Consider the following 25799-nt stretch of genomic DNA (forward strand, 5'->3'; position numbering starts at 1 on the left):
GAGCGGGATGAGGCAATATAACAATGCTACCTAAATAATTTACTTACTCAATTGCGATGCCAATCAAACTACCAAACTACCAAAAGATAATTTTATAGAACTAAAAAAAACAGAATCATAAAGAGAAAAGTCAAGGATATCAAGAGAAATGATGAAAAGAAATGAGAATCAAAAAAGGCCTAAGAGTTTCAAATCTCAAACTTTACTACAAAGCAATAATTCTCAAAGCAACTCAGTACTGGCTAAGAAAACCTGACTGAGCAGTGGAACAAATTAGGTGTACAACATATAGAAGTGTTTGCATTTAGCACTAGTTTTTGATAAATACTAAGACCTCAGCTATAGGATAAGAATTCACCATTTGGCAAAACCTGCTGAGAAACTTGAATATTAGTATGGAAGACATAAGATTTAGACCAACAACCCATACCTTATCCAAGAGGAATTCTGAATGGCCACATTTAAGATGTCATATCATAAATTAAAGAAATGTAAAAAAAAATTACTTATCAGTTCTACATATATAGGAGAAATTTTCATTTAAAAAAACAAGAAGTAAAGATCATGGAAGATAAACTAAATTTTGAAAACTTAAAATTTTGTACTTGTATAAAAAAATTGTCATATCAAAGAAAGATCAGATTAGTTATGCTTATCCTGAAAGGACATCCTAGGACCAAAGAATAGAAATCACTAAGAGAAAAATTTAGGTTTGTTTTTAAGGAAAAAAATTGACTAAAAATTGTAGCTATCCAAAATACTAAGGATTGTCTTATAAGGTAACATGTTCTCTCTACCAGACAGAAATCTTTTATCAAAGAATTATTGACTACTCAGAGATTTTCTAGAGGAGCAGGACCTGAAGTCCTTTGTGGTGCCTTCTAATTTTAGTGTATGTGATTCCAAAGGTTGCTAGATGGTACAGTTGATAAAGGATTGGACATGGAGTCAGGAAGGCTTAAATTCAAATACAGTCCTAGGCACTTATTAACTATATGATCCAGAGAATATCTATTATTTTCTACCTCAGTTTCCTCATCTGAAAAATAACTCTCAAAGTTATTCTGGGGATAAAAATTAAATAATGTTTATAAAGAACTTTGCAAACCCTAAAGAACTAATGAATAATTGCTCAAGTAATAGTAAAAAGAGTAGGAGTAGGAGTAGGAGTGTTTAATTGCCAAAGGAGAAAAGACAGAAAAGAAGATCAGAGAGAATTTTGAACAACATTGATACTAAGGATCAGGAAGAAGGTGAAGAATTAGAAAAGGAAATATAGGAAAAAAGTTGTTAGAGGAGGAAAAGAATCTTTAAGAGCATTACATTTCTGAAGGTAAGTGAGAAGAATATTTCCAAAAGAAAGATGAGCACTGGAAAGCTGTATCAATATAACTTGACCAAGAGGAGATTTGAATTGTCATCAATTGGAGAATTTTTAGATTTAGAGGTGGGAAAAAACTCAGAGACTATTTAGTCTAACCCCTTAATTTCATAGTTGAGGAAGTTGGGTCCTGGTAGTAAATAGCAGAGCTGGAATTTGACTACAAGTCCTTTGACAACAAAGGTAACACTCTTTCCACTGTACCAGGTTCCCCAAATCTATAACAACCTAAGATTTATTAATATGGTAGTAGTAATAATAGCTATAGTTGTTGCTTTTATAGTTGTAATTATAGTTGCAGTTGCAGTAGTAATAGTTGTAGTAGTGGTAGTGGTTGTTGTATTTGTAGTAATTGCAGTAGAAGTAGTGGTAGTAGTATTATTATTATTAGTAGTAGTAGTAGTAGTAGTAGTAATAGCAGCAGCAGCAGCAGCAGCAACAGCAGCAATAGTGATACTAGTACCAGTATCTATTAATTACCTTTAAAAAACCCTCTAAGAATTCAGAAAAGCATCATTTTGAAAAAGATGTGGAGACTGTCTCTCTCTGCATAAATGATGATAGCATAGTCACATTATTTGAACATTTAACTGCCTCTATTGAGTGGTTTTCCTCATGGATTTGATTCATTAGAATCTAACTGACAAAGTTCCCATTACTGAGTGCTCTTTTTACCATTTATCAAAAATATGTAGCAGAGGTGAGGGAGAATAAAGCCAATTTGTAATCTGAGAGATTTAACCTGGTTATGCTGATCAGTTTAAAGATGAGCAACCTCGATAATTTGAAAGTTTTAAAGAAAAAAAGATGAGAAACTAGCATTCCTACTTAAATTATAATTCATTATGTAAACAACATGATTCATAAGTGCAGTCATGTGGAATATCTATTTGTTTTTCTCACCAAAAGATTCTTTCAAAGAAAAATTGCAGAAAATGAATTTTTTCCAACTGACGTGTTGCCTGCCCTTGGTAGGAGTGCTGAAATGATAAAATGAAGATACAATAATAGTAGTAACTAAAACCATATTAATTTGCAAGGGATTCCAAAATCCCTACACCACTAGCAAGACATGTTTTCTAAAGAAATACTTTTAGTAAATTAGATGGATATTCAGATTCCTGTGAATCTAGGTTTGCTTCTTTAGATTAAGTATTATAAGAATAGGGATGCAGGATAAGAGGGAAAATTCCTAATGGCTCTTCTGTGCTTAACATTATGCTGCCATTCCTGGACCTGTGGCAGACCTGAAGCTGAGATAGAAAAAGCACAATTGTCCCTTGCTCCCTATTCCCCACCTCTTTATTAGTTAGAAAGTCAGAATACCAGAAATAGAATAGAAGAACAACAATAAATAATTTATTATAATTTAACTTTCTCGTTGGGTGCTAATTGAAATCTCTTTCATATGAAAATTCCAGATGGGTATCACTTCATTCAAAATTCATTTATTATGTGTCTACTTTATACAAAAAATGGTGTGGCAGTAACCCTGTTCTTAAAATCAATGACAGCAAAGTATACATTTTGGCTAGTCCTACCAAATTGCAAAGGAAAATTTAGAAATTGGAACAACTGTATATCTGTTGTTCAATGACCAGTCTAGTTAAGTTGAGAGAATTTTATCACCAGATGAGGAGCATTCACAGTGATAGAACACTGCCTTTATTGACTGAAGTGTTTAAATCTTTGCAAGATTCCAAGCAAGACAATGATGTGTGAGAAGCTACCAAGATACATAAACCATGGTCCTTGACATGCACTGTGGATATATATATATATATATATATATATATATACATATATATATATATATATGCAAAATATGCATATATATGTGTGAGTTTGTGTATGTATACGTATAAAGCAAGGTCTCTTGTCCTTAAATAGAATACAATTTATTTGGTGGGAGAGAACTGTATCTATATGTATGTTTATCACTCTATATATTAGCATGTGAAATTCTAAAGGAATAGTTAAAAAAAACTCTACAGAAGTTCAGAAGAAAGAGATATGGCCAAAAAAAGAGGGAAGGACAGGTAGAGGATATGTAGCTAACTTGCTATAAAGTCAATCCATTAGAATTCTTTCTTGGGCACACTGAATCAAATATCCAGAGTTATAGGGGACTAAAGGGTCCTAGAACCTTCATTTTATCAACAAGGAAACTGTGGTTCAAGGACATTGTGACTTGTTCAAAATCATAAAAATAATAAGTATCAGAGGTGAGATTTAAACCTAGGACCTCTGAATCCAGAGGTAGAATGCTGTTTCTTTGTTTCATACATCCTCAAAACATAGCAGTTCAATTATAGTACTGAAGGTACTTATGGATGCTATGATTAATACTTTTATCATTTTTCAAAATTCTATTTAATTAAATAAAAATGTATTAAGTGATGACTCACTGCAACTTACTGGGGATACAAAGCAGTTCCTGTCCATAACGATCTTACATTCTACTGGCCTTCTATCCACTTTGCAGATTTCTCTTGGTTTAATGAGAAAAGTAATAAGAACAATAACGTATTCTCTTTTGAAAAAAAATTTTAAGAAGTACACAAAGATTTTTTAAATGTCCTGATAGGTGATACCCAAGTACTTAACAAAGTTTAATATTTTCATAAAGGAGTTTCATCACTTAAACATTCATGGAAAAAAAGCAATAATCAAATCATATATCTACCTTTGTCCATTTCCTGCTTTTCAGAATTGCTGACTATCTTGAATAGGTCAGGTTAAAATTAGAGCAATCTGCAGGATCTTTTCTTCTTTATTTTTCTCCTTTGAGGCTGATGACTAGAGCAGGGTCTGAATGGCTACAGGCATATGATTCTGTTAGTATTTATGCATCAGAAGCTAGACATTTTCTAAATGTTAAAATATATCCAATTTCCTTTTTTTGTGATATTGTTCAGTTCTTATGAAAATATTTTTGAAACATGGACAAGAATGTTCTGAGTTTACAAACCTTGGCTTCTATTGTATTTGATATGTGAGTCACATTTTCCAACAGATCTTTTTTATATTATTTCCTATGCCCACTTAATCACTGAAATCACCTGACATCAAAGCATATGTTCACCTGGTTATATTCATTCTCCTAAATCTCTACTACTTAATATTCTAAAACATTTTATGAATAAGCTTCATTTAGTTTCATGATTGTCTTTTGCTCATGCTTATCAAGAACACTGAAAGAGATAAAAAGATATTGTTGCTTTTTGAGTAAGAAAAAAATCCTCAGCAATCTCTTTAGTCTCTCCAAGAAGATGCTTTGAGGTATCAGTACAATTGGCTCCAATTATCTTTTGTCTTTTGGTTTAACTATTGTGAAGAAAATAATATGAGTTAGTTCTCCCAATAGCATGCCATTTTATTGGTCATTAGAAGAAGAATTCACATTTGAAATGTATCTACTAGCTACTAATAGTAGCTACTTATATTAACTATCTTCTTTAAGAAAGGTGGTAAATGTGTTTTTTTAAATAAGGTCTCTATCATTAAAGAGTATCTCTGTCTGTGTGTCTGTGTGTGTGTGTGTGTGTGTGTGTGCATTTGTGTAGTACCTAGAGAGAATCTTATTGAAATTTGTTGATATAAATTTACAAACTACAGAGTTAAAGCCCAGAGCAAATGTGATTTATCCTATCAACTTCACATAATTGTAACTGAATTTTCATTTCCTGACTCATGGGTTAAGGTTTTATAATCTCTGTTTAGAAATGTTAAATCTTAGAAGTGAAAGTAACTTCAAAAGTCATTTGGTCTAATTTTCTTATGTTCCAGATAACAAGAATGAGTTGTAGTCTTTGTATGACTATATTAGGCAGTGCTGAATTAAATAAATAAAAACAATTTATGTACAAAATGAAGATTCCATAGGGATTTAGATATGGAAGAAGAATCAAATTGAAGAATGCAGGCATAGATTTTACTGAAATTTATCTTTGTTTCTTTCATAGATCAGATTTTTGGCTGTCATCTGCACAAGGTGTGTGAACGTGAAAATTCCACAGTACCTCAGTTTGTAAAGCAATGCATTGAGGCTGTTGAAAAAAGAGGTGAGTAAATGAATATGCAGTAGTTTTCACCTCCTTTATTGCAGCCGCCTTTACAACTGATGCTCCAAGTTAACAGATCTACTTGATTTGCCTGGGAAGTCATGCAATTAAAATTCAACTTTTTGTGAGTCTTTTTTTTTTTACTGGATGAAGTTTCATATTGGGTTTAGTTTGTTTTTACAATAGGGACATTAGTAATTCTCGCTAATGTTCATTTTTTTAATATTTTGTCTGTTTGACATACTGTTGAATCAATTGCAAACTTCTTGTTTTCAAGCCAATGCTAAAACATTCATAAAATGTCAGCAATCATAGTACTAGAACCCTCATAATATTCATGCTAAGATCCCTGGTAGATATTGTGCCAGGACATTTTTTGGTAAGTCCCCAACATTACCCAACTAAAGCAAATACCACCCAAACTTGCAAACAGTGATATTCTCTCTTGCACATATTTCTTTGCCATTTAGTACATGGTTAACGCTTTTTCTAGAATGATTAATAATAGTCATACCTTCAGTGTTATGTTGACCTTTGATTATATTGTTCAAAATTCTGTTTGTCACCTGAAAGCACTGCATATCCCTGAAGAGAGAGCAGAATAAAATCTAATTGACTCAAATATTTCTGCTCCAGTATATCTGTGGTTTGTTTAGTTATATATATATATATATATATATATATATATATATATATATATATATATATATATATATGTATGTTTTTTCCTACTATGACTCCACTCATCGAAGGTCATTTTAACTGAAAGATACATACACTAGATGCAGAATCTTAAAAAATGTATTGTATAAAAATATGAAGCTTCATCACCATCTGTTACAAGTTTACAACATATTCCCAGGATCTAGGGGAATATATATCATGTAAAAGATTGAGGTGTTTGCGGAAAAAGAGTTGGTGAACCTATTCCCATTTTCAGCTTCCAGTCTCAAAACAATAGAATCAAGAGTGGAAATCTTTATCAAGTTATCTTCCAAGAAAAGAGCCATTTTAATTCTCTTGATGTTACCTGGCTTTATTATAGAAGCATAATAAAAACGGCCTGCAATTTCCAACTCCTGGAAATTCACACTTTAATTATATAGTAAGGACCACCTTGGGATTCTGCTATTCCCAGATCAGTAGGGAATGAGAAAATCACAAAAAGGGAAGTAATAGGTAGGAAAGGGGAGAAAAAGTAGCTTTAGGAAAGAGAAAATCAACACATCAGAGATAAGATTAGAGATCAGGAAAAGTAAATAGAAAAAAATTAAATGAATTACACGAGTTGAAAGTATCAATACGGCATAAAGTTGCTCAGAGTTTAAAAGGAAAGTTATGATTCACTAAATTTTATGATACTTTTGCATTTTATATATAATAGATTATATTAGGCATATATAGTATTTAACATTGATTTCAAGTCAAAACTAACTAATGAAGTAGAGATCAATTCCTAACTAATAGGTAAATTGGTCAATAGAACCATTAAAGAAGCCTTAATTGTCTCTATTTTCCAAAACTCATTGTCAGGATAATACACTTCTGAGTCCTAAATCATTCACAGTAATATATGTCTATACGATACCTCACAGAATCCTTAGCTTCCTTCAAGGAGCAACTCCAATGTCATCTCCTACATGAAGCTTTTCCTGGTCTTTTCCCTCTTGATATTTCTTTATATTACTTCACATATACAATGTTTTAACTTATGTGAAAGTTATACTATCTCAGGAGAATGTAAAGTCCTTGAGATGAAGAGTTTTTTCAGTTTCTGTCTTTGTAAGCCCAATGCCTAGTATTTTGGAGTATGTATTTAAGAATATTTGTTCAATCAGTCCATTGAATTGGATTCACATTTAAGTACCACAGTCATATCCATCTGTCAACATAAATGCTCACTTACTATTCCTGAATTCAAATAATCATTTCTACATGCAGTCGTAGTATCATGTTTTGGAGTGAGAAGTTAGAAGGTAAGAACTAAGTCTAGGAACATGGACTCCATGGTTGGACAAAATAGAAGGATTTTTTTGGTTATCTGCATGCAATTTTAAAATTAATTCAAATTCCAAATCATTTCAAAAAGACATGGTTTAAAATAATGCCTGAGAATATAACCTTTAAGGCTGTATGTGAATATAAAACATCTGATGCATCAATGCATTGAGGGAACATTTTTTTCAGTCTGATTGAAAGAACTATATGAAAATGTTAAGTAAAAATCAAACTTAGGGAGCACAAGATAAACCTCATATCAGAAAATTTGCATGCATGTTTTTATTATATTTCCCTATGATAATTTTCTTGGATTAATATTCTTACTTTTATACTCCAACTCTATTTACTCAAAGTGTTGTTTTTTACTAAATTCTGGCACCAACTATCTCAGGACAGCAATAATTTATGTGAAGCTAAGTCCAATGTTTATGCAGGCTTCTGATGACATTTTATACTAGGGTTGGTATTAGGAAGTAGTATAGGAAGGTGCCAAGTCTCTCGGCATGGCTGGGACTCAACATATCTGAAACCCTCCTCCTAATGGCCAGATATTCCTCCAGCCAAAATACTCCACTGCAGAGTCATGGGAAATACTTATGTACCAATTATGGGGAAGGCACATTTAATGAAAACTGTATGTTTACTTTCATAGTCTTACTGAGATGTCCTAAATACTTAGTACAGCTGGCACGTAGACTGTTGTGGAAAATCTTTTTTATTAAATTTTTTGAAAAATCTTTTCTTCTTCTTAAAAAAATTATCTATATTTCCTAAGTGCACCAAGAAATGCAACTTACATGGTTGATTTAAAATAAAACCTTATCAGGAAAGGAGATCTCACCAGCTTAATTTTTTGTTTTACCTGCTTGATCTAGACAGAAGCAAATTGTTCATGCTTCTGTAATCTTTTTTACAGAAATCGTATCCATCATTTGCTCCAAGAGCATTCTGAATTCATTGCTGGTTAGAAGGTATTAGTTACATTTTTAATTTAGCCTAGAAGGAAATGTCTTAGTGAACCGAATGTAAACCAATTTAGCGGATAACTCCTTTGCTATGTTTCTTATCATGATTGCATTCTATCTACCTCTAAGCCCCCACAAAATTCTTCTACACACTACCATCTATTATCATTTGAATTGAGTCCTTTTCTGCTTCTTCTGACATTCCCTACTCACCACTTGGCCTAGGAAACTTGGGCAAAATCAAAAAATGACAAAACCAAATGGCAAAACCAAGAAGAAAGAGATTGTGTTGGAAAGACATGATCTATCTTATTTTGCTTTTTCCATGTATGACTTAATTTTGTGATGTTAAATAAACCTAACTTTCTGTCAAGATCTTTTCCTTTTACCAACTAATTTCTATGAAATCTACTTTTGTCATTGTAAAATCTATCATATGTGTGTGTGTGTTCTCATGTGTTTCAGACATCCAAAAACTATTGAAACTTTGTATGAAATCTGGGTTAGTTACATGGAGGTGATGGTTGAGGGAAAAGAGAGGAGAAGTAGAGAGTACACATACCTTCATCTGAAAATTTGTGTATAGATTGTCTACCTATGTCGCCAATTCATACAGAATGTAGATGATGGACTATATTAGAAAAAAAGGGTACAAAAAGAATACTTATTTAAAAATATCTGGCTTGTCTCTCCCTCCCCCCCCAGAGAAAAACCAGTTTGACTTAACGTAAATGAAGAACACTATATAAAATGCATTTTATTTGAACTACAGGAATAAGGTTCATAATTCTTTGTTAATAAAGATGGTGACAGTTTACCCTTAACTAAACTTTGTAATTTGAATATTAAACAAACATGGACACAGTTCTAGAGTTTCAACCATTCCTACTTTATAAGTAAAGAAAATTTGCATGTCCCAATGATAGAAAGGTAAATTCTAGATGGTAGAAAAATTATTTTGATCCTGGTTTTGTGATATGGATTTAGGGATGATTTTAAGTGCTTCTAATTTTATACAAAATATATTCCATATTATTTGCTTGTCCCATAAATTGGTAATACTTAAAATGAGAGTTGTTAGAAGAACTCACTCTAAAAGGTAGGAGGTATCTAGGTTTTTTCAAAACCATTAAACTCATTGTATACCATGAAAAAACTTCAGAAATAAGAGATATTGTTTTTATAGTGATGCAATATACTAACAGAAAGAATACCCTTCTTCCCTAAACATGTTTTTTGTGCTTTTAGGATATTTTAAGTTTGTAATGGAATGGTATGAGTTAGCCAATGAAATTTAATTCTGTTTTGCTTGGCATCCACTTATTGAAATGTGGTTTTGCAATGCCTTCTCCCCTTCAATTTAAAATCCAGGTTAATGTGTCCCTAATCATTCAAGCAATGCTAAAAATGATACTACATTGTCAACTTTGATGATTACAGGTATAAGGCTGCTTCATTGAATGGCTCTGCAGATGTTAACAGCGAGTTTGTCCTTTCTCTCCTTTTTTTTTAATCCCCCCGGAACACAAATACTGTGACAGGAATGATATACAAAATTACATATTTGACTTTGTGCCTAAAAACCACCCTGGGATCCATAACCTTCCTTAAAGATTTAAGAAAGACCTTTAGTCCACTTCTGAGAAGGTCCTTAGCTCAGAAAACTTTATCTCTCGACTTTACTTCTTAGCAGCTGTTCTATTTTTTTGCTGTCATTTGTTTGACAGGATCCAGTTATAGGTTCCGATGTCTGTTTAAAGAAACAGGGAGGTTGTTGGCTTTAAAATCCCTTCACTGCTTGTGTGATCAGCATTTTCCCAGGCTTTTCTACATAGTTTGCCAAGCAAAGGGACTGACCTTTTGTAGCAAACACTTTTTCATTTCAAAATGCTCACTTTGATTTTTGTCCCATTTTATGCTCATTCCAAACTGTTTACAACCCACTAAAAATGACTGTGAATTATATGTTTGTGTAATGGATTCCTTTTGTGGTCTGAGTGGAATGTTTACTTTGAACAATTAGTTATCTTTGGGTAGATTATAGTGACCTGAAAAAAGAAGAGCTAAAAGTATTATCCTACCTTAACTGTTTCCTTTTGTTTAACTCCTGTTCTAGTGCATGGTTTTGAGGACCCACAGAAAGAATAATCTATTTGACATCTTTAGTGGCAATATAAAATAATTATATTTAGTGATACATATATTTATTATTTACTTTGAGATTTCTGACTATTTTGCTAAGTATTTATATTTTTAAAGTATATCCATGTACTTATCAATGATAGATATATATATATAATATATATATATATATCTGCTACCTATACTTATCTAAGAACAATCAATTATTATTCATTAACATCTACTATTTCCAGGCAATGTGCTAGACACTGGAGATATAAGTAGAAAAAATGAATTAGTGCCTATTATAAATACATAATTGCAGAAAATGATATATCATTTAAAGTACAAATGAAAAATTAATAAGTATAAATATATATACAAAGTAATTTGGAAAAGAGGGTACCTGAAGATGGGAGGGGGATAGAAAAGGAAAGGCTTTATGAAAAAAGCTGGTATTTGAGCTTTATTTTAAAGGAAGAAAGATTCAATGAGATAGAAATAAGTAGACAATGCCTTATAGAGATGATGGATGGTCAATACAAAGACACAGAGATAGTAGATGGAGGATTAAGTGTGAGGAACAGAGAGAAACCCAGTTTGCTAGATCACAGAATGTGGCAGAGGGTCATTTGTTTGATGTGTATTTTGATACTATTTACATATAACATGGAGAACCAGAATGAAATAGATCTTAGCAACTTATGTGCATATGTGTGTATGAGACTGTGACAAAATTTAAAGAGCTATTTGTGTTGCTAAGAAGACCTGGTTTCAAGTGGCATTGCTGAAAACATAGTTGCTCTGGACAAGGCATGACTTCTTATTGTCCCACAGAACTCTTGAAGACTATAATTGGCAGAATTGTTGCAGACCTTCACTGGTAGTGGCATAGGGTATCCCCCAAACTAATAAAATCCAAGTTCCTCCATATCTACTCTCTAAGGTGAATATACTTATTATTCCTAGGATATACACAGTTTTCAGAGTAATTACCATAATAAATGTTACCAATAACTGTAGAAAGTCATTTTATGATCATAGAATCATAGATTTAGAATTAAGATGGATTTTTGAAGGGCCCTCTAATCCAACTCCCCTAATTTCGCAAATGAGGAAATGGAGGAACATAATGGTTAAGTGTCTTGCCCAGGGTCAAACAGGTAGTAAATTAACAGAGCTTGAATCCCAGTCATTTGACTAGAAAAACTTTGTTCTTTCCTCTGCACTGTTCTGAATAATCAACAAAATACTCCTTTGTCATAATAAAATTTTGCATATTTGTTTCCAGTTGCCTTAGAATCCACTATCCTGAGAGTGCAGATCATATTGCTTCTACTCAACTACCTCAGTTCCCATTTCTACTAATTTTGTACTGTTCATTCTTTCCCACTTTGGGATAATCTGTTATAGTTGGATATAAGCACATACTAAATGCTGATACTTCCATGAAGAATGTGCAATTTGTACTGTTTAGTTTGTGACAAGCTTCTCCAAGTCTTTTATGATTCTATCTCATTCCAGGGAGAATTCTGCTTACTAGTTTTATAAGCATTAAGTTAAAAAAATAGTAACAGAAACAAAACAAACTGATAAAAATTACATACTTTAAAAAAAAAGAAAGAAATCAACAGTTCAAGATAAGCATTTTTTCTCCTTAAGGGAATATTTGTGTCTTAAAAAAAAAAAAAAAGTTCCCAGGGGCACTGAACTTTGTTTAATCTAAAGTTAAGCATGAGTATATTCCCTGGTTTCCCCTTCCGAGATGGAATTAAGCTCTGTCCAGTTTTGAATGATGGGTATCTACTTCATTCCTCTCTAATACAGTCCCACGATTGCCACCTTCCTTAGAGCAAAAGCCAGTCAGCATGTTGTGCAAGGGCCAAGTTGGAGCTGACTCTTTGGGGTATTCATGCTGGGGCCTCTGTGTCTGCTGGAAAGCCACATTCAGAGCTAGAGGTTTTTTTCTTTTTTTTCTTTTTTTCTCTTTTTTTAAAGGAGTAAACAGGAAACATCAAGAAAGTATAAAAGATTGGGAAGAGGAAAGAGAAAGAAAACAGAAATGACAAGGTGCAAAAAAAGGAGACAAATCCTCAGTTTTAAAATTAAGAATACAAAAGCGATTTTAAAAAATCACAGGCTTATCTTTGTTAGTTATCTTATACATGCTCCTGTGACTGAGTCCTTCCAAAGAAAAATCTTTTTGCTCATTAAGGCAACCCTACCTGTATTTCCCATTGTTGATCACAACCAGCACTTTCTAACATATTTATTATAGTTATAGTCATTACTATTTGCACACACACTTGGTAACCATTAATGACCTTAACCTACATTTAAAATGTACAGCAGCCCTTTATCATATAATTCATAGAAATTAGGGGAATCAAATGAATGCATAACCATATGAACAGGAAATGTTGCCCAAGAAATAAGTAATGGTATTATAAATTAAATATAAATAAATTAAATGAGAGGGTTTAGAATCCAGAGTGATGAAAAGGAAGGTAGAAGATAAGCACTTCTTTTTTAGAAGAACTCCAAACCTGAAGTTTGGATTGATTTTTTTATTCATCTCCTCATTTTTGTTTTACTCTCCAACCCTCACCACTCAGTAATTTGGGTTCTTAAAATAACTTTTCCTTAGAGTCAATGGAAGAGAAACAGAGCTAACCTCAGTGATGCAGGACCTTAGTTTCTAATAATGTACAAGAAGGTTTTAAATAACATGTCATCACTAATATATCAAAATGGAAGACACAGCAATGGATTATGATACTGTCATTTACACGATGAGAGCTTTTAGTCTGGCAATTTTTCCACTGTAAATTTCTGTATTTGAAACTTAATAGTGAAACCATGAAAATATTCTTGGCTGAAACTTGGAAGGATAAAATTTAGCCTGGAAGCAAATGTTTACAAAACCCGGGGAAAAAAAAGAATTTCATTTGGTTAGTTTTTAGTAAGAAGGTAACAAAAGACAACTCCTTTTGATTTTAATCACAAAAATGATTTCTGGTTAGAAATAAAATAGTATGATTTTTTTCAGAATATGGACTAGTAATGTACAAAAATGTGTACTATTCCAAACATTATGGTTTATATATGCATATGTATAAGAAAAATTATATCTGTAAACAGTGGATCTCTCAAGCCAATATAATTTCATATAACTAAAAATTCAAATAACTTTTAAAAATATCCAATTTAAGTTATAAAAGAAATAAGATATTTATGACTAAGTTTTCAAATGATTTATTTGAATGTAAGATCATTCTGAATAGGAATGATTCCCTGCTTTGTGTCTCTAGCAGCTAGCATAGTGCCTGGCATCCTAACATGCTTAATAAAAATTTGTTGAATGGTTGATTAACTAATTTTTTTGCAACTGTCTAATACTGTTATAGTATTTGAACTTTTTCTTTAATTATATTTAATATTTTGTAGTCTTCTTGTTTTTATTTGATTTATACTCACAATATACAAGTACTTGAATATTCTGAATTTATCTTTTCCTCAGGAGGTATGTATCAATAAACATTGCCTCAATGCCAGTACTCTGACTGTTGATTGTATTATCAAACATTTTTTTTCTTGCCAAGTATGTCTTAGGTCCATACACCAGCAACCATTTTCAATGCCAGGCTAAGGAGTCATTGCCAAACAGGTTAAATACTTGCATAGCTACTTCAGTGTGGTCTGAAATTTGACCCTAGATTGGTGCCATATTCAATCTACCAACTTCCCAGAGAATATTCTTGTCTTCTTGATTCAATTTTCTACTTCTATGTCAATCAATATATCATTAGGCATAGTGCTGTCTTAAATTCACATATTCACCCATGATCTCACCAATGTGTATATTTCCTTCAATTGTATTGATTGCCAACTATCCCTTCCTAACCAACCTGGGCTCTTTTTGTCCACAACCTGCCATAAATTCACAGTGGTAGGTTGACTGAAGCTATTGTGACCCTTCCAAAATTTCTCTTTACCCCAATAACAATACTAATGGAACACACAAGCTTTCCATCAGAGATCCTCACTCTTGCTTTCTAATTGACACATCTTTTTCATTCAAATATTTCTTAACTTGCTTCTTTTTCTTTTGGTCTTCTTCATATTTCCTGTATGTAATACATTGCAATCTACTTGCACCTACTACTTGTCTTTTCATTTGTCTCTGAATATATACTCTCTTGTGGTTCTTCAAGAACTATATGGTATGGATGAGCGGGGCCAAGATGGCAGTGTGAAGGCAGCATTTTCCAGAAACTCCTTCCTCAAAAAACTCCAAAAGCTATCAAATTATGACTAGCCATAATTTAGAGAGGCAGAACCCACAGAAAGACTGATTGATACATTTTCCTCATCCAAGATAACATAGAAGTTCCACAGGAAAGGTGTGTTTCACCAGGACTGGGAATGGAAAAAGCCCCAGCTGCAGTGCAACACAACCGCAGCCCAGCCCAGTCCGGCCCAGTTCAGGGATCACCAGGAACAGTTTAAAGGGGCAGTGAGAGAACTCTGATGCACCAGAAGGAGTGTGGAGTGAGGAGCACTGGCCTCAGAACAGCCCTGTGTCGAGAACCTGCAGTGGGAATTAGGGAAACCAAACTAAATCTCCAGAGCATAGCCCACAAAGGGTAAGGGGGGGGGGGTGAGGGGAGACTGCAGGAAATCTCTCTGCTCTCCCTTGGGCAGGATTCTGCTGTTTGTCCACACTCGGATCCAGGTTGCAGTTTGGTCTTCCATGCTAAGATAGCAGGGACCCTCTTCAAAGCTCCAGGACAGAGGGGAGCACCTGGGTTTATCTACATATCAAAGCACAGGCAAGAGAGCATAAGACCTTGGAGGAGTAAAAGTCCCAGTGGGGTGTCCCAACCCCCCCAAAAACCTTGGAAATTAGTCTTGAGCTGAGGAAATGAACAAACAACAGAAAAAGAAGAATCTGACCATAGAAAATTACTTTGGTTCCATGGAAGATCAAAATATGTACTCAGATGATGACAAAATCGAAGCTTCTATATCCAAAACCTCCAAGAGAAATAGAAAATGGGCTCAGACTATAGATGAGCTCAAAAAAATAGTTTGAAAAGTAATTAAGGGAGGTAGAGGAAAAATTGGGAGGAGAAATGAGAGTGATGCAGATAAATCATGAAAACAAAATCAGTAGCTTGGTGAAAGAAATGGAAAAAAATGCTGAAGAAAGTAATATGCTAAAAACTAGTTTAGGCCAAATGGAAAAAGCAAAGCAAAAGGCAAATGAAGAGAAGAATGCCTTAAAAAAGCAGAATTAGCCAGCTGAAAAGGGGGATAAAAAAGCTTTCAGAAAAAAAATCACTCCTTCAAATGCAGAATGGAACTAAGGGAAGCCGATGACTTTTTGGGAAATCAGGAAGAAATAAAACTCTTCCAAAAAAAATCAAAAAATAGAAGAAAATGTGAAATATCTCATTGGAAAAAAAACCAACCTTGAAAATAGATACAGAAGAAAAAATTTAAAAATGATTGGGCTATCTGAAAGTCATGACCAGGAAAAGAGCCTAGACTTCATTTTTCAAGAAATAATAAAGAAAATTTCCCTGAGATCCTAGAAGCAGAGGGTAAAATAGAAATCAAGAGAATTCACCAGATACCTCTTGAATGAGATCCCAAAAGAAAAACTTCCAGGAATATTATAGCCAAATTCCAAAACTCCCAAGTCAAAGAGAAAATACTAAAAACTGGAAGAAACAAACAATTTACCCACCATGGATCTATAGTCAGGATTACACAACATCTGGCAGCATCTACATTAAGGGCTGGTAGGGATTGAAATATGATATTCTAGAAGGCAAAAGATCTTGGTTTACAAAAGAATCAGCTACCCAGCAAAACTGAACATCCTTTTTCAGGGGAAAAGATGGACTTTCAATGAAACAGGAGACTTTCAAACTTTCCTATTGAAACAACCAGAGATGAACAGAAAGTTTGATCTATGTTAAACCATAGAGGGGGTAGACAGGAAGGACTAACTATGAGAAACTTAATGATATTTAACTCTTTGTATTCCTGAGTGGAACGAAGATACTGATAACTGATATGAATTTTCTCATTTATAAGAGCAGTTTAAAGGAGCATATATAGACAGGACACAGGAAAGAGTAGAATATAATGGTATAATATAGTAAAAAGATAGAGTCAATGGCGGATAAATGGAAGTATTGGAAGGAAGAGAAAGGAGAGGAAGAAGGAGCTAAGATATTTCACATAAGAGTCAAGAAAAAGTTTTTTCAATGGAGTGGAATGGGGGAAGTTGAGGGGGAAGGAGTAAGCCTTCATTCTCATCAGAAATGGCTCAGAGAGGAAATAACATACACACTTAATAGGGTATAGAAATCTCTTACCCTAGAGAAAAATGAGAAGTAAGGAATGGGATAAGGGGTAATGGGGGAAGGGAAGGGGGGAATAGATGATGGAAGAGAGGGAACATTGTGGGAGAGGATACTCAGATACAACACAATTTTGGACAGTGCCAGGATAAAAGGAGACATAGAATAGAATAAATGAGAGTGAGGAAGAATAGAGTTGAGGGAAATACAGTTAGTAATAGCAACTATGGGGAAAATATTGAAGCAACTTCTCTGGTGGATTTATGATAAAGAAGGCAACTCACCTCAGAAACAGAGCCATTGAAATCTGAACATAGAATGAAGTACATTTTTTTCTCTCTCTCACTATTCTTGAGGTTTCTCATCTCCTTTGGGGGAGGGTTATAAGTTTACTTTTATAACAAAATTATTGTAATATTATAAAATAAATAAACCAAAAAAAATTTTAAAAACTATAGTATCCCAGAAACTTGCAGTCATATGAGTAGAGTATTGTTGTTGAAGATGTACTACTGAAGTAGAAAGATTGTATGATGACTTTTGTAATTTTCTTCTCAAAAAAAAAATCTTGACACATTTAAAAGATGTTTCCTTTTGTAGTCCATGTAAACTAGTAGGTACATATGTCTTCTTTAGGTTTCCTCTCAGTTCATCTCTCCACAATGAATCATTAAGCTGCTCAAACTAGCTTGCGTGGATCCTTATAAGTATGCAACAAGAGTAGTCATCAGTTCCCAACAGCCCCTAAATAACTATTTCAGGGTCTTTTGAAGATGGCAAACTTGAGTTGAGTTAAAAGAATTTTTTTCAAAGGGCCAGAAGCACACATCTTCAAGCAAAATAAAAATTTACTACAAAACCTGGATGTCATTCCATTAACTTTAAAGAAACCATGAAGGAAACCTCAATTCAAACATAATCAGCTAATATGTATTTTAAATATTTTGTTTCCTAATTGCATGTAAGATGATTTTAACATTCTTTTAGTTTTGAATTTTAAATTTTCTCCTTTCTTTCCCTAAGGTAATAAACAATTTGAGATATGTACAATCTTGTAAACCATATTTCCATATTTGTCATGTTGTGAAAGAAAAAACAGACCAAAAAGAAAAAAAGGAAAAAAAATAAAGTTAAAACTCATATACTTCAATCTGCATTCAGACTCCATTAGTTCTTTCTCTGGTGATGGATAGTATTTTTCATTATGTGTCCTTTGGAATTGTCTTCAATTGTCGTATTATTGAGAAAAGTTATGTCATTCACAGTTGATCATTGTAGAATATTACTGTACTGTGTACAACACTTTTTCTGCTTCTGCTCACTTCACGTTGTATCGGTTTTTGTAACTCTTTCCAGGTTTTTCTGAAATCAGCTTGTTCATCTTTTCTTATAGCCCAAAAGTATTTCATTACAATCATTTATTGTAGCTCAGTCACACCCCAGTTGGTGGGTATCACCTCAGTTTCCAATTCTTTACCACCACAAACAATGCTATAAATATTTTTATGCAAAAATGCTCTCCCCTTTAAAAAAATTCTTTGGAATACATAGTATTCATATTGCTAAATCAAAGAGTATGTACAATTTGGTTACCCTTTGGTATAGTTCCAAATTACTCTCCAAAATAGGAGGATTAGTTCCCCACTTCACCAACAATGAATTTTTTTCAGCTAATTTGTATGTAATTTTCATCATACCTAGAGTTGCTTCTTTCTAGAAAACTTAAAACTGACTAATGGCATCAGAATCTTTGTAAGGTGAGCAAATGTAGCAGAGAATCTTTAAGTAGTTCCTTCCTTTATTTTTCTTTCTTTCAGGTAGTAAAAAGAAGACTTGTATAGTAGATTATGATACAAAAGTGAATTGTTATTTAGTAATAGTCCCAAAGAATCATAACTATAACTTATTAGATCAAACATATAATTAGAAAAGGACCTTAAAGTTTATTAAATATAGTCTTCACCCATTGCAAGAATCCTTTCTACACCATCTCTAATAGGAGTGTTAAAGAATGGCATTTATCTTATTGAATTAACTCCTTGTATGATTAATTCCAAGTAAATGCTGAGTTTTACTTTTTCACTTTAGTTTCTATTTACCAGGAATGAGTTTGCCTAGTCTCATTCAGCCTGCCTCTGAGAAAGATGATGAATGTCCCTTCAGACTCAAGTTTTTCTCAGCTCCTTGCCTCAAAGGGAGGTATATTGAGCAAGACTGTCCCAGGAGATGTGAAGAGGACTCTGTCAGTGTTTTTCCATCCAGGCTTCCTTTGGGAGCCTTCTACTTTAGGGCTCAGTGAGTCCTTCAGCATATAAGATAACGGTCCTGATTACCACCTGAGCATTCTCAGTTGTGTTGCTTAGTTTTAATTGATGCAAACATGTAAATATCTACAATAATTGGGTGACTGGGGTCCAGAGTAATACAGGGCTGATTGATCTAAGAATATCAGGCAGAGACTGCTGAACCTGCATCTACCAGTGCAAGGAGCTGCTGAATGATACCTTCTCCTGTGGATCCTTCGAATAAACCTCACTTTGCTCTATTACTGTAAATCCCTTGTGTGGTCACTTCCTGAACGTCTTAATTCAAACCTGAACATTGAATGGCTTATTCATCAGGTCAAAACAGATGGCCATCCAGTATCTGCTTAAATACCACCCCCAGGGGTGGGAAACAGATTACTTCACAAAGCAGCTGTGTTCCTCTGTCAAACCACTCTCATTAGGAAGGAAGTTCTTTGTTATATTGAACTCAAATCAGCTTCCTTTTAACTTCCACCCCTTAGCTCCTCATTCGGCTTCTATCTAGAGTAACACATAACAAACATCTTTCTATATGATTGCCTTTTAAAATGGGAAGGCTGCTATCAAGCCTTTCCTTCTCCAGGCTAAATACACACAGAGATCACAGGATTATGGTATTAAAAATTGGAAGGGACCTTAGAAATCTAGTTCTTGCAATTATTTTTCATATGGAATAGTGACCTCACCATCTTGTTAGGTCTTCTCAAGATATTCTCCATTTCTCCATGTACCTCTTATAAGCAGCTCCCAGAACTGAATACAATAGTACAGATGAGGGCTAACTAGCACAAAATAGAGTAGAATTTTTATTTATGTTAAACGAATAGCATATTTCAAATGATACAATCTGCAACTGAGTTTGATTATTGTGAGCATAGGTTTTGCTGTCAAGGGAATTGGGTTCAAATTCTAGTTCCTAATTACTTATGTGATCTTGAGCAATATTAAGTTCTAATTATTATAATTAGTATTGTAATTAATAATTATAATTAATATCTCTGGACCTTATTCTTTCTCAACTATAAAATAAGAGATTTAGTCTATCACTTCTCAATCTGTTTGGCCTCAGAAGCTCTTTACAGGCTTAAAAATTGTTGAGGATCCCAAAAGACCTTTTCTTTTTACATGGCTTATATATAACCCATTATTAAAAATTAGAATATCTTACAATTACTTTGAAATTAGTTTTGATTTATGGACCTTTTAAAAATAATATTAAGAGATTCCCAGACCATACTTTGAAAACCAGTAGACTAGATATTTTCTCAGTTCATTTCCAACTCTCAATCTTTATTCTAGCTAAATGGACATACTTGCTAATCTTTTGTACACAATAATCTATCTCCTATCTCTGCTTACCCTGCTTTTGTACATTGCTTCCCCCCCCCAAGTTTGGAATGGTTTCCCTCTTCACCTTTCCAACAGCACTCCAGTGCCATTCACCATATAAAATCTTTCCTGATCTGATCAGTTCCTAGAGACCCCATTGGTTCTACATTTTCATTTCCTGATAGGATGTATTCTCCTTGAAGATAGCCACTGTTAAATCTTTGTCTTTGTATCCCTAGTATCTAACCGGCAATTATATTGAACTCAAATCAGGTTTGTTGATTCCTTGAGTGATATTCTCATACTTGATTGATATTTTAATTTATAGTTAACTTAAACTGAACAGATTTTTACTTTAAACTTTATATTTAACTTTATTATTTCTAGTTTTAGCCAATCTTTTTTGTCAGAATAATTTATAAACCAAAAATCATTATTTAAATGTATAAATTTCATTATCATTGTATTACACCATTTCTTATATTTGTTCAGGAGCAATAAGACAATAATACTGGCTTGAAACATATTATCTCTGTGACCTTGGACAAGTTCCTTAACTCTTTGTGTTCTAGTTAGTTATTTAAGACTATAGATTGCAAAACAGTTGCTAGGCTGTTTTAATAGAGAGATTTTCCTCACCTGTAACTCCCCATATTAATTAAATCACAGCCCCACCCCAAAACTAAGATATCAGAAAGTATACTGATTATTATTCCAAACTTTATATCATCTGCATATATATATGCTAAGAATGTCATCTTTTTTGGAGAATATTATCCATATTCAGAGAAGGAACTGTGGAGTTTAAAGAGCAAAGTTTACTATCTTCAATTTAAAAAAAAAGTTGTCTTATAAATTATGTCATTATTTTTCTATAATTTTTCTTTCTTCCATTTGGATATGATTCTTCTTTAATAAGATGATTAATATTAATCTATATTTGGCATGGTTTTAGATATATAGAGCCTATATTACATTGCTTTCTGTCAGGGGGAAACAGGAGAGGGGAAGGGAGGGAGGGAAAAATATAAAAAGTGATTGTTGAAAACTACCATTACATATAGTTGGTAAAAGAAAGAAAGAAATGAACATCAAAAAAATGCCTTCTTTTCTTTATTAAAATAATTGATAAAAAGCTAAAATGAGACAGAATCCCTTTAAGTTACTACTATTAAAATTTCCATGCAGCTTAGTCTCTCTGTCTCCTTTCAAACTGACTGGATAAGTTCATAGCTCCATTAATAATGAATTGATGTACCTTTTGTCCCACAGGTTGCCAGCATTTGTCAAAAATTTCCCTATATCTTTCAAAGGCACCATCATTGTCCAGTCTCTAAGAGAAACAACCTCGTTGTTATTCTTGATTTCTCACTTTCCCTCACCCTAAATATGCAATCAGTTGCCAAATCTAGCTGTATCTAGTCAATCCTTCTCTTCTTTCTACTCACATAGCTAGTTTCTTAGGTCAGACCCCTAACCCCCTTTCACTGAAAATAATAGCTTAATTGACTATCATAATGTCCTCCAAATTAGTCTCCTTATCTCTATGCTCAATCTCTGTTCCCTCCAATTCATCCTTCACACAATAACCAGAATGATTTTCCTTAAGGGCATATCTGACAATGTCATTATTCAATAAACTCCTACATATTCCTATTATCTGTAAGATAAAATCTAAACTCATTTATAGTGTTAGCTAGAATTGATGGTAGTTTAAGATTTGGGAAGTGATTTACAAATATTGGCTCATTTTAACTTCCCAATAGTCCTAGGAGATCAGTATCATTGGTATCTTTTACAGAAGAAGAAATTGAGACAGTCAGAGGTTAAGTGACATGTGCAAGATCACACAGCTAGTAAGTACCTAAGATAAAATTTTAATTAACATCTTCTTGACTCTAGGTAAAGTATTTTATACCCATGCCATTTAAGTCACCCACCTGTCTTTTAAATCTCTTCACAACAGGTCCTTCCAGACTCATTTTCTATTAATTCCATTTTCATATTCTATAGGATAGCCCAACTGGCCTTCCTGTTACAGCTAACATTTCATTTACCATCTCTTTTACCCTATGTCTGGAAGTCACACCCTCGTCACCACCTTCATATAGAAAGCTTCTCTTTTTTTTAAGATATACCCTAGGCACTGCCTTCTATATAAAGCCCCTCCTGCTACCCATCCCCCATCCCAACTTCTAGTGTTTAACCTCTTTATATATAATTACCTTACATTTATCTTATAATAATTTTATATACATTTCTCTGTTTATACTTTTATCTCTTCACATTTTCCCCTTTGGTAGGATTAAGTTTCTTGAAGACAGGGGCTGTTTAATTTTTGTCTTAATATTTCTGTTGTTTAGTGCATAGTAGGTATTTCATAAATGTCCATTGGCTGAATGAGTTGTTGATTGAAAGATTAAGCCTCCTTGGGAATCAATATGCAACATTATCTAGCTGATATTTCAATGTTTTTTCTCAAAATATTAGGTCTTCATTAGATATTTAGTTGAAAATGAGAAAACTGTATTGAGTAGAAAATGGCAAAGGTCAGTTCCCTTCTGTCTTGCTATGGAGAATCTCCTTCCAAAATCATATGAAACCATTCATCATTACATTTTTGGATACGTGCTGATCAAAGTTGATTTATCCAAAATTTGCCCTTTTCCTACATCTGAAGATTGAAGCATTTTGTTACAGAAACAAAACTCTTCCTTATGTCCAAGAATTTACAAAGATTGTGGCAAATTTTTCTCAAGCCATATATAATTATTACTTCAGGTTCCATAATCGATGGACAACAAAATCATAGGATCTTGGGACTTATGTGAGAAGGGTCTTCAGAGGCCATTTGGTCAATCCCCTTCTTTTATAAATGAAGACCAAAGAAGGGGAACTATATGCCCATAGTCACACAGATAGGGAGGATCAGTACTTAGAAAGCTGGATACATTTAAAACAGATATTTTCTTAATCTATCCTTTCTTATCAGAAATTTGTTTGGAAATTATTTTCCCTTTTGGAAATGAGGGAAACAAAAGTATCTAATAGTTTCTTTCTTCAAAACTAGTTAATATTAAAAAGTCTACCCCCCCAAATTTTATGTCTTTCCTTTCCTTATTCTGTATGTTATTTTACAACTGGATAGTACAATTGATAGTGCTAAACCTAGAATTAGGAAGACTAATCTTCCTGAGCTTAAATCTGGCCTGTTACTTACTAGTTGTGTGACTTTGGGCAAGTCACTTAACCTTGTTTGTTCCAGTTCCTCATCTTTAAAATGAACTGGAGAAGGAAATAGCAAACTATTCCAATATCTCTGCCAAGGAAACCCCAAATGACATCTTGGAGAATGTGACATGACTGAAAAATTACTGACCTGAACTATATATGTGTGTTTATACATACACACATACACACACACATACATATATATAAATAATATATAAAAACTTTAAACCACTTTTTGTGAACTTCAGCTCATTTAGGATTGTATATTTTCTTGGCTCTTGCAGCAGGGAGCAGTCAGATATCATTGTAATTAATTTTTCATCTCAGTTTTTTTCTTGGAAGATAGGAATGCTAGTACTGACTTTAAAAGCTGATAGCATAATTTTGGAATATTTATGTCCACATTAGTATCTGGCAGTTAAAGAGCAAATGGAGAACATGGGGAAGATCTAAGGTAGAGGCACAGAGATTATAAGATCATAGAATCATAGATTCAAAGCTGAATAATTAAGACATCTGAAGACTTAAAGGCACTTAAAAAAGATTGTTAGATCTGAAGAAGAGATGGGAAAAAGGGTGACAATGATATCTACAAGGATTATTTTAGAGAAATTGGTGTGCTGTTGTTGAGGGGTTTCAGTTGTGTCTGACTCTTTATGACCCCATTTGGGGTTTTCTAGGCAAAAATACTGGAATAGTTTGTCATTCTTTCTCCAGCTCATTTTACAGATGAGGAAATTGAAGCAAACAAGGTTAAGCAACTGCCCAGGTAATGCAGCTGGTGTCTTAGTCCAGATATAAACAGATATCTGTCCAGTGTGACACCTAGCTGTCTTTAAAACCTGTAAGTGTTTCTGAGGAATCACAAAATTTGAATCAGATCCAAAACCAGTATGAAAGAGCTGAAGACTAAGAGAGGGATGGGGAGAGCCCCTTGTTCTTCCCATAGCTATCACACACCACTCCCAAGGATTGACTTCCTACCAGCCCCCATAACTTCAAATGTTTTGCCTGACCAGTGGACCTCTACTACCTGGGACATTTGGTATAAGTGCAGTGAGTTTGGGAACAGAATTGTTTCCAAATAGGAACAAGCAACTTCTTTAATGTTCAAAATACACTTTGGATAATCCAACTTTGCATTTGGATTATCAAACTTTGCATCCATGAGCCTATGATCTTTATATTTCCCCTCCAGATCCTTCCTAAATTCTCTACATCCTTCTTCATAAAGCCCAGGCAAGACAACAAACATTTATTTTGTTTATTATGTGTCAATCACTATGATAAACCCTTGGAATACAGATACAAAAAATGAAAGACAATCCTTGCCCTCAAGGAGTTTACATTCTAACAGCAGAAGACCAAAAGAAGTTGTAAAGGGGAATGGGTAGTTGGAGGAAAGGTTGAAGAAGCATAATAGAAAAGTCCAAAGTGGTAGAACATGGGAGAATAAAGTAAACAGGAAAGAATATACTGAATAGTATATATCTAAGGACAGAGACCTTTGGCAAGATATTAGGAATCTCCCTTTCAGTTCATACAGATATGTGTGTGTGTGTGTGTAGATATTTAGTTTAATTAAAATGACCCCTCAATAATAAACTGATATCTAACTCCCTCATTTCACTGTAACATCTGGAATATTATCTATTCTTAATAAACTCCCCCTTCATACAATATTATTCTGTCCATTTTGTCATACTCAAAGAAACAGCTTTTTCCAGAAAACACTAGTTTCCTGGCATCCTTTCCAACCCATTTACTAAGGGTTGAAAAAAAAAGTATTTCATATACCTTATGTGCTACTGCCACTTTTAGACCCTTTATCTGGTTCCATCACTCAGCAGCTACCCTTTGTCCCTTAAAGTTTACTTCATTTTATCCAGACCCTCATTTCTGTCAATTTTTTTGATCTGTAGTTCATTTTCTTCCATTTCAAGGACAGAACCTAGCTCAAGGGTCTTCTCCGTCTCAGCTCCTGACTCTTTTGAACTGCCAATTCTTCAATATCCTCATTGTTCATG

General features: G+C 33.6%; 1 protein-coding gene across 1 annotated transcript in view; it reads left to right on the forward strand.

Annotated features, from left to right (window-relative positions):
* Nucleotides 1–25799, forward strand: part of ARHGAP15 (Rho GTPase activating protein 15) — an 871958-nt gene that overhangs the window by 507352 nt on the left and 338807 nt on the right. Inside the window, exon 10 of the mRNA XM_074215108.1 lies at nt 5347–5445. Within this exon, the coding sequence (XP_074071209.1) occupies nt 5347–5445 (99 nt within the window). The remainder of the gene's footprint in view (nt 1–5346; nt 5446–25799) is intronic.

The sequence above is a fragment of the Macrotis lagotis genome, chromosome 1 (assembly GCF_037893015.1).
Source record: "Macrotis lagotis isolate mMagLag1 chromosome 1, bilby.v1.9.chrom.fasta, whole genome shotgun sequence".
In the NCBI taxonomy this organism is placed as follows: Eukaryota; Metazoa; Chordata; class Mammalia; order Peramelemorphia; family Peramelidae; genus Macrotis; species Macrotis lagotis.